Source organism: Urocitellus parryii, unplaced genomic scaffold (genome assembly GCF_045843805.1).
Source record: "Urocitellus parryii isolate mUroPar1 unplaced genomic scaffold, mUroPar1.hap1 Scaffold_45, whole genome shotgun sequence".
Taxonomy (NCBI): Eukaryota; Metazoa; Chordata; class Mammalia; order Rodentia; family Sciuridae; genus Urocitellus; species Urocitellus parryii.
The window spans coordinates 1,374,568-1,385,452 of NW_027554016.1; the positions used below are offsets into that span (position 1 = coordinate 1,374,568).

Genomic DNA, 10,885 nt, shown 5'->3' on the forward strand with positions numbered 1-10,885 from the left:
TGCAGGATAATGCTTATAGCTATGCTTACAGACCAGAACCTTTAAAAACACAAAATACAGTAATTACGGCTTCATAGCACCATACTGGATGGATAAAATAAAACAATTAGTCATCATCTAATTTACTGATAAAATGAGAGTGAGCAACACAAAAGTAGAATTCTGTTGATGCCATTATTGGGGATTTTTTTTTGAAAAATTGTTTCTCATCTCCCACTGGATACTGTGCACTATGATGAAGTATTCATAAGTGTAAATCTAAAATGGATTGCAGTTCTGTACTGTTTCCTGTAAGTATATAGTATAAAGATCTGGACCATTGACTGCATTTGAAAAAGTTTAATTACCATGTCCAGGAAGCAAGTCAAAACAGGACTTGAGCTATATTATATTCCATTTAGAAGAAAAGAGAAAAAACACAGAATTTATGAGACTATGAACAGTGATTATTCAAGCTAACTTGTACCAGGCCAGACTTTCCTGGAAGGCCTGCTAAACACAGATTGTGGGTCCCACCCCCAGAGTTTCTGGTGCTGTTGGTCTGGTTGAAAACTACAGTTTTAGAGCATAAGGCCTTTGAAGAATAATATTTTAGTTGTAAATGGTTTACACAAGCTAGTCATAGCTAAACATTTGCTTTTAGGTGAGTTACAGTCTCTGGCCTATTTTTGATTTCTGTTCATCTTTATTCTTGCTTTTCTCTCACTTAAGAGATTTTTTTTTTGAACTCACATGTACCTATATCACGCTCTGCTCTATTTCGTACCTTTGGCAACAAATGTCCTTGAAAGCCTTCATTATGATAATGCCTCTGCTTTGTAGATAAAAATTGGCAAGCTTTACCTGGGTCTACTTTCTCAGTATTTGGGATCTTAGACACTTCTGAAACACCCATGTCCTCAGTCACAGGTTGACTCAAGTGGCTGGGCTCTTCAGGATGGTTCATATTAAAATGATGACTCAGGAGGGGAGGCTCTTCATGAAGATTTCTATTAAGACGATTTGTGTTCTCTTTAGGAAAATCATCTTCATGGGGTGTCTGCATCTCTACAAGGGAGAAGAATGCATTGAGCCAGATGGATGACACTATCTACCCCCACTTAAGCCCAATGATCAGCACTCCCCCTCAGCACACAGCTCCAGATACCTCAACACTGCCCTCCATGTCCTGGCATTCGCCCACGAGAACAACTGGGCAAGGATACGGGAGGGTTAATTGTTTTCATCCCATTTAAAGGATGACTGAACTATACAGTCAAATTTATAAAGAAGCCTTTAATCCAAAGTATTTCATAAACAAATACATTTATGATAGAGGCTTCAATAACTTACCTTCCCTTGGCAAACCAACATACACCCACATGAATAAATGTGGAGAAGAGAATTCTGGTCCAGAACAAAAGTGTGAAATGTCTATTCTGCTCAGAAATAACAGGAACTCTTTCATCTACAAGTGTGCTGGTCTCAACGAACCAGTATAGAGAAGGGAATTCCATAAGTCTAGCTTGCTTAATGTGCCTTTCAAATATGTTCAAAGTGACCTAGGAGCCAAATGGTGAACCTATCTCCTTCCTGAGCTCAGGACATAGACCAATAGGATCCAGAGCAAAGATTATCTCTTTACAGCTTCATATTCTACCCTGAACATTCACTTGCACTTTGCATTCTTATCCAAAATATATCTGCTTTGATTAAATGTACAACTGTTTTCTTCCCCCAATTATCAGGTAAAATTAGCACTCTTGGGAAGTAAATTTTCCAATGGCTTTATGTCCTTCTGGAATTCTTATCATATACTCTCAGTTGAAATATTTCATTTTGAAAAACAATGGATAGAGATGATCAAATATGAAACCAGGAAACAAAGCTTTTATCAGGATATTGGCTCATTGTCAGTTTGACAAATATTTAATTGAAAGGCTTCTATGTGTCAAGCACTACATTACAAGGCTTGTCATCCTGGTTCCATCCTTGATTAATATGAATGTAAGGACCTTAGAACCCAGTGGAGTAAAACCAGAATAAGTGACCTCTCCCCCAAGAGACTGGAAAGAGCATGGTATCCACGAAAGATAAATGCTGGGGAGGGGAATTCAGGCAAGCTATCCATTAAAAGTTATTCTAGGGCTAGGGTTGAGTGGTAGAGCACTTGCCTAGTACAGGTAAGGCACTGGGTTCGATCCTCAGCACCACATAAAAAGAGATTAAATACTAAAAAAAAAAAAAGGTTATGCTAGTCACTCCACACGCACATGATCTAGTACAGGTATTTTATGATTAAGAAATTATGTTTAATAAAGCCCTTTTATAATTTTAACATAAAATGTTTACTGTTAACAGGTCTACTTTTGTGCATTAGTTTCTCATTTAATCTTTCTGAGAAATGTTGCTGGTTTTGTTTTTTTCACTTTCTGGCACTTTCAATTTATCTGGTAGTATTTCTTAAAAAAGCTCAAATGAGGTTTGTTCACCCTGAGCATTATCTGTTTGACTATCTGCATGAGGATGGTTCTTCGGAGCCAAAAATTGTTCCTCCAGATCCAAAGTGTTTTCTGAGAATGCACTTTCAATTTGTTGTGAGTTCGCTTCTACTGGTTTAGGTTCAGGTTCAACATCCTGGGAGACTTCAGGAAATTGTTCCACTTTTTCTATAGCTTTCTCAGAATCTTCATTTGCAGAATCATACAATTCCAAAAATCCTAGAAGTTCTTTTACATTATAATTATCAAAATCATCTATTCCAACATCAAAACACACAAAATCTGTCTCCTGTAAGGAAAAGAAAACCATTAGTGTGTCAATAACAAAGTGTCACAAAAGCAAACTCATCCACGCTCCCAAATTCAGGATTGGTTCTAAAGAATCTTTGGGGTCAACCAGATTACCTTTCTCCAACCCCCATTGGCTAACTCCATCTATGGCTGAGTAAATCTGTCTTTTTCTAGACTACAGTGTTAGAAAGTCTAGTCTTTCTTTCTTTCTTTCTTTTTTTAACATGGGTCATATTCTTTAAAAAGCATAATGAGTAAAAATGGTGACAACTTGGTCTCCAACTGCCTGACTCTTGGGTCTCTCTCAATTTGCTCTGAACGTAAGTAGGGAAAGGCAAGGTATCACTTATAGGATCCTCCAGCTCTTAATATCTACACCTATGTTTCAGAAATTTAACTCTTAATCATTTGCTCAGGAGAAACTGGAAGATCCTGCAGCATTGAGAAAGATGAATCAGTTTTAAAGTATCTTACTGAGATACAAGTACATTTGATGGAATGAAGAATGATATTAAGGAGGCTCCTCACATTATTATTACCACAAGAACAAACTGAAAACAAGATTCAACAAGGTATACACCTTTCTCTTCATCAGGGTTTCACAGTCACTAAGATCTCTCTCAGGACTATCTATATATTTATCTAGTCTTCCTTCTTGCCACTAGTAAGCAAATTGATATAAAAGGAGCCATAGTATGAATGGATTTTTTTTTTAAATTTCCATCTCCTAATTAAATCTTCATAATATTCTGCAGGGGTTCCGGGGGTGGGGGAGGCAGTTCAATGTAGTAGGGATGAGTGATTTCCTCTCCTCATCACATGCATTTCTAAGCCATGAGGGATGCATGTAATGGGAAATATAATGAGAAGGCAGAGTTCAAAACAAATGAGTTCTCTGTAATCAGTGAACTGCTGTCACAGCTTAAATCCCAAGAACTCTCTTTACCAACAATGAAGTCCAACAAGCAACAGAAGTGATTTTATGACCCCTGAGATTATGAAGAAATTTTAGGAACAGCAACAACAAACAGGATGACTTTATCCATTCAGCCCATCTAATCTAAGAACTGTCCTAGCCTAGCAGCTTGCATATTCTACAAAGAGCTGTCCAAAGATGTTTCAGTGTTGGTGGGCATCAATTACTATACAATTTAAAACTCTAGAAAATAATCAGCTGAAGTGAGAATTCTAGAACAGGAAATCCTTTCAGTCACAAAATCAATTTAAGTCAGAGCACCATACAGGAATGTTGTATAAAGGAAGCAGTTGGGGCCTTAAAAGATCTGAGACTGAACATCACCTGAAACGCTCAGGTCCCCTTTTCCACATCTATAACATGACTATGAACCCATATATGACTAAGAATAAGAAAACCTTTGTAAGTACATATTTCTAGCCTAGTATAAAAGTTAGAGTTTATTAATTTAACCTAAATATACTTAAAATGTCTAATAACTGTCCAATGAGTTTTGCCTGTAAAATGAAATTATTTACCCCTTAAATTTAATAGCCAAGGGCAAATATATTAAATCATTTATTTTTCACATATAAAACAGAAGAGAAAAGCCCTATAGTTGAGTAAACAGCCTTCTACAAGAATATCTGTTTCAATATATTAGACAACTCTCAGATTATAATATAATCACCCTTGAATGCCTTTCAAACTTTTTTTTTACAGGTAGTCTGATTTCAAATGAAAATCTGATACACAAATGTTAGATTGCCCCCCAAACACATTATAAAACTTTCAGAAGCAGTTAACTGAATATAACTGATGGATTTATAAGCCAGTTTACAATTGAGAACAAAAAAGAAATCCATAACTTACATCTGTTGGAATTTGTAGCTCTTCTTTAGTATATTCACGAACTACCTTGATGAAATCTTTTGGAAAGAATCCAAAAATACGGCCAACCTATAGTGCAAAAGAGACAAATATCAAATAAATTCTGTACAAGGAATATAAATAAGAGATTTATCAGAAGTGGCAGGAAATATACACATAAGAGATAGGTATATGGCATAACCAAGAAAGAAAGTTGCTATAAAAATTACACTGAGATTATTATTCCAAATAAAAATGAAGTACAGAACAGTTAAAACATTTCCAACCACTGAAGTTTTCTTATTTACATTTAGCTTAATTCTCAACACAGAGCATATAAAGTTAAGACTTCTGAAGTAAATAAAAGATCTGCATAGGAGATTATTGTATATTATAAATGTAAATCAAAGCTGGTTATAAATGCAATTCCAAATACCCTCTAGCAAGAATTTACCTGTACATTTTGTAGCATTGCTCATAAACCAATATTTATGTCTTTCTTAACCAATACACAACAGTCATAAAAATTAATAAGTAAAAACAATACAAAATCTCTAAAATGTATTACCACTATAGCAAATGTATTGATAGTATATGCTTTCCTAGCTTTTTCCAAATCTACTTTTACAAGTACTTGGGGAGAAAATAAAATTACAATATAATGCATATGAAACCACATATCAAGCTTCAGTTTCACCCAAAATAAATCCTCTGCAGAAAAGAACCCCATTTATTTTCAGCACCAACAGCTAAATTATATGAAGTTACATAAAGTGTACAAAAGGTATATAAAGTTCCCCTTGAGAAAGACACTCTTATTACTAACTACTGACTAAAAGGAACAGAAAATTCTTGCCAATAATTAAAGGAAACTGATAGGCAAATCAAATGCCCAAAAAAGAAAATTAAAAAAGACATCTTATCACTACCTCTAAAATATCCCCATTCATGAATGTTCTTGTTACATCTAGAAACCATCTGAGAGCCAGAATTAGTGGTAGAATACTGCCATGAAGATTAGATAAGACGGAGCAATTAAAAGCTTCATCACTGCAGATAAAGTCTGAGACTCTAGAAAACCAACAACATTGCAGAATGAAAACTAAAAACTTGAAAGGAGAATCATTTTGAAAACTAAAGAGTTTTTAATTTCTTAAGTATAACACTCATGACATGAGAGGAGAGTCTGAGGGGAAATACACTTTTCCCTTGTGATGAAAATTCTATTAAGGTTAAATTTGGAAAAGGGAAAGAAACCAGAGATGTATGGAGAAAGGAAACACATTTATCTCTTCTTAATCTGTGTCAGTTGAGACCATAGATTATATAAAGCTCCATAATTACACACTGGGTGGTATCCCATTTCTTGTGATATGAAAAAAAAATGATGCAGAATCATGGAGGCTCATGACTGGAAATAATTTTTGTATCTAATTTTGCTTCCATACATCATCCCTGCCAAGGTGCTGTTGATTTGATTTGTGGGTGGGGAGCAAAGAACTGCCACAAGAGAACAAATTCTGCATAAGCTACTATCAGAACAAATGCACTTAAGTGCCACTGCCCTGAAAGGAAATATTCAAAAGGAAGATGGATTAGACAGGGGTCCTTTCCTAACTGAGTTTTTCACTTTATAGGGAGCTAAGATAAAACACAACCTGACTGAAGGCAAAGAAGACAAATGAATGCCACAGGAGCAATGCAAACAAAGTGCCACCCAAACACTCATCAGTCGGCAAAGATCCTTTCTGGTCAGGTGCTGAAAGCAGGGCTCCTCAGGAAGACAGGATGAGTGCTGCCACCCAGAATCGCAAGAGTCCTAGGGATGAATATAGTTAACAGGCTACAATGTGACAGGAGAAAATGTAAATCAAGCCCATTTATCCAAAAGCTCAAAGAAGGGGAGAAAGGCGACTACTATATGAAAAATGCCACTTAGGTACATGGAAAAACAGTTCCAAGTTTAAAGGTTACCAATCCTATTTGGTATACTTGAAAGAAACAACAGATGGTTCTTTATATGGAGTACTGCAACTGGGACTCTGTCTAAATATAAAGTTTGTACCTAGAGGCACCATGTTTCAAGATCATTCCCTAAGAATCAGAAATGGCAGCAAAATGAAACTAGTTTTCCCATAGGGATACTCTTATTATCTGCTGTGTGGTGTTTTATTTAGGGTGAGAACTTTCAAGGATGCAACCCGGAATGTCTCTAAACTGGAACATTCCTACAGTCATCAAAGACCCTTGCTACTATTTTAAGTAAACAATCCATATATCACATTTTTTAAACGAAAAGGACAATACTCATAAGCCTCTCAATGAGGTCACTCCTAGTGAATCTCCCCATTTAAAATATCAAAGCATGATATAAACAATGTCATGTCTTTCATCAGAAGATCCATACAACTGGCTGGAAGTAGAACCCCTGGGGGAACCTTCAGGCATAGAATATAGGAAAAGCAGGAAATGGATGATCCAGAAGTTGCAAAAAAGAAAAAAAAAAAGGGGAAAAAAAAGCACATAATGAACATAATATTCTGCTTTTTTAGAGTAAAAACAGCACAAATGATTAGGTAAAATACACAAAAAATCAACTTTAAATATGCATGCCTGAGTTACTATCTCAGACTTAATTTACAGGATTAACTCTAATGTCCATGAATCCTTCCCTTTCGAAGCAGCAAAGCTAAGAATTGTCAGGTTTTCACCATGACAACCTTTATGATGTGTAGAGCCTTCTGGAACTTGATGTGAGGGGTAGCAACCACAACCAGTTCAGTTCTGTTTCAGAAAGTCTCCTGACATTCTATGCTGTGCCAGGCCTAAGGCGTGTTAGGAGCACAGGGCCTGGCAAAGAGGTCAGGTTAACTCTACAAAGACCCCAAGAAATCAGTCATTTAAATCTACACTGCTAAAAAACCCATCAAAAGTAAGAATATAACACCTGTCAAACTTTTACTTACACTTCCGGCCCAAAGTTCTGGTGATACCTCTGCAAGTTTATAGTAGACATATACAGGGTCACCTTTTTTAAAATTCACAAAACGACAATCTGGTCCTATGAAATCTTCAAGAGCTTCACCTCGATACATTAACACTGCATATAAACATTGAAAAAAGAAAAACATTAGGATTTGATTTTTCACAGTCCATATTGACTAATCAGGAAATATGAATCCCAATATGAACAAAAATCAAGTTTTTCCAGTACTCTCTGGAATCATTTTTAATTCACCTGCTCAAAGTATCTAAAATCCTTAGAGATTTTATTGCTATAAAATACAATATTCCCTGCAATTAGACAAGGGAAAAGGAAGCTTCTCTGTTTTTCTCTGTGCTGAGAAATAAAAAGCAAAGTGGATACCACCAACCATGGCTGGTTTCAGTGAAACTCCTGGTTCTTGCAGGCCTCAATTTTTTTCTGTTTCATAATCATAAAAAGCTTCATTTTGCAAATATGTAAATCCAAATGTAGACACGGACAGGCTTAAGTATGGCTTCATGCAGAGGTAATAGGGAAGAGGTTAGAATATCCAGGAACCCCCAAGGGGTTAATTAACTTGAACTAACTGCTAAAAGACATTACCTTTAAGTGGCTGCAAGTGCTACCATGCAGCCGTAAACACTGTCAGTTTCATTTGCAGCAGAGTTGCTGTCTCTGTGTTCAGGATCTGGGTAAATTACCAGGAAATGTATTTTCTCTGAGCAAATATTGTTGACTATATCCAACATTAAGATTGTTTCAAAACATCCTCATTCGTATTTTGTTTAATAAACAAAATCAAAAGTGGGTATCCTATCTGACAAGGAACAAGTTTAACCACGAGAAAAGGTCAGGCAATACCTTCATGCTTAAAATGCAGGACTAGAATCACAATTGATCTAGAAACTGGTAGAAGCAACATTTTTCTTTTGGTTGACCAAATACACAGTTTCTGATTTAAGACGAAATGGACAATAGATGTATGTAAAAAGCACAAGGAAATGGAAATAACACTTTTTCTAAAAGCCAATTAGCAATAAAATACACAAGAATGTGTGTTTTATAAAAATGTATGTCTGAGGAACAAACACAGATTTGGAGAGGGTAACTTGTTTTTTTGAAGCTAAAATAGGACTATTTTCAGAACTATCAGCATCCTAATTCATATATAATTAAGAGGCCTAGTTGAAGGTGAGAGACACTTTAAGGTGGGGAATTCTCATCACAAGTGGAAATGGCAATGTTTCTCTTGTTCCCCCTTAGGTCATAGAGGATTTACAAATCAGCAATATATTAGGTGACATCATAATGCATACTATGGAGCACCTATTTAGTTCTTTTTTTTTTGGAGCACTTATTTGGAAGGCACACAAGGACACCTGACATACACACCTCACTACTTCCTACAACACAACACAGACCCACCTGTTGTGTTTGGTCACATCTGTTTGGACACAGGCCATTTCTCAAGTTATGTTACCCCACTGAACCTTACCAACACCATGTCTTAGTACTGAGTAAGCATCAGTGATGAGATTGTCCAGGTAGCCCACGTAGGATAGCGCTCGATAGCAAAGAATAGCAAAACTGAAAGGAAATATCATGGCAGCTGCTTTGCTTCTCTGAGTGTTTATTTACTCCAGCCTTAGGGTTACCTCTAGGAACTGCTTAACATATATTGGAGACATCTTTTTTCTTTATTGGAGTGGAAGAAACAATTCAAATTATAAAATTTGTTTTTGGTAACACCAATTTAGGCATAAAGAGCTCAATGGTAAACTTCTTGGCCTTTTTAGCATGAATATTTTAAAATATGTACTGCTTACAATTTATGGACAACACGGTCATCAAGTTGCAAGGTTACTAGAAACCAAGCGGGAGGCCATAAGAAGTATTCTGGGCCAGTAAATATATAGAGGAAAGAGGTTCCAACAACACTAGCGACTGAGTCTAAAACTGAATTGGCTTATAAAATCTTGGAGTATTTATTATTGTTATTGCAACAAACCTCTTCATCTGAATCTGAATGGCTACATCTTCCCCACTGCCCACCTCCAATCCAGGACTGGGAAGCAATTCTGTCTGCTTCCTGCGCACAGAAGAGGCTGCAGTTCCCAGGTGGCTGGTGCAGATCCTTGGCTTCTTTCAAAAGCAAAAGATTATTGGCCCACCTGCTACCCTACCTCAAATATGAAGGGAGGCTTCTATGCACAGAAATGACAGGACTGAAGCAGAGTCGGGGCCGAGACCTTGGAACACATTGCATGCCTGGACTCAGTGCTCTTCCCAAGCCTAAACTCTAGTCCCTGTTAAAAGGCAAAACCAGCCCAATCCCCAGTGCAGCAAAAGGACGAAGGGGCCAGTGAGCCTTTCCCAAGGAGCCCCACCATCAACCTGCCGCTGGGATTAGGGCCACCGAGCCCTGGAGAGCATCTGCCCTTATACCACACCAGCCCAGGTCCCTGTGGAGGGGGCAGAAAAGCGCTCTGCTACAGCGTGGGGAGCCCCGGGCACGCAGCACACAACCAGATCACCCACTGAGATCCTAGGCGAATCCTGGAAGGGAAGAAACTGAGAGCTGTCCCTGGGGAATCCTGTTTTCCAACCCCCGCCTCAGTCAGTAGAGAAAAATAAAACGCTGGCAACTAGTGGGAGTGGAAGCCCCCCCCAACCTGAGTGGGCTGGCTGGGGCTCCGGCAGAGCTGGAGGGGACACACAGCAGGGTCCCGAGGCTCTATCACTCCTGTGCCCCACCCATCATCCTGGGACCCCCTAGCCCAGCCCACGGGGCTGGGGACCAGGGGATCGGAGCCCCCGAGGAGACCCGGGTGGGCCCGACCGCCTGCGCACTCACTGCTGCATTCCTCATCTGCACAGAGTTTGTGCTTCGACAAGCGCTGGCCGGTGATCAGGTCCGGTTGGCCCGGCACTCGCCAGGCCGGCCACAGCACGAACAGCCAGAAGAGCAGCAGTGGCGCCACAACCATGTTGTGGTCACCTCGGGGAGCCGGTGACACGGTGGAGTAGTTTGCAGCTGGAGGCGGGGCTCAGGGGGCGGGAGGGTAGCAAAGCACGGAGGGGTGGTGCCCGGGAAGGCTTAAGCCTTTCCCGGGTGACACGTCAGCAGGGATATCTGGGGGTCGATCCACAGACTCTACTGGAGAACTGCACGGAGCTGGAGCTCCGTCCTTCTCTAGTGGAGACCTTCTCCTCAACTGAAGACCTTCTCCTCTAGTCGCTGCCTTGGCAACTAGGACTCTCCTCGTCCAATCACCTGCCTTTGCTTCTGTGCCCTCACAAGCG

General features: G+C 38.9%; 1 protein-coding gene across 1 annotated transcript in view; it reads right to left on the reverse strand.

Annotated features, from left to right (window-relative positions):
* LOC144252536 (transport and Golgi organization protein 1 homolog) overlaps positions 1-10,569 on the reverse strand; it is a 32,621-nt gene extending 22,052 nt beyond the window's left edge. The window contains exons 1-7 of the mRNA XM_077794797.1: positions 10,255-10,569; positions 9,591-9,724; positions 9,078-9,169; positions 7,563-7,696; positions 4,600-4,686; positions 2,472-2,769; positions 844-1,047 (exon numbers count right to left, since the gene is read on the reverse strand). Of these exons, the coding sequence (XP_077650923.1) occupies positions 844-1,047; positions 2,472-2,769; positions 4,600-4,686; positions 7,563-7,696; positions 9,078-9,169; positions 9,591-9,724; positions 10,255-10,569 (1,264 nt within the window). The remainder of the gene's footprint in view (positions 1-843; positions 1,048-2,471; positions 2,770-4,599; positions 4,687-7,562; positions 7,697-9,077; positions 9,170-9,590; positions 9,725-10,254) is intronic.
* Between the last annotated feature and the right edge of the window lie 316 nt (positions 10,570-10,885).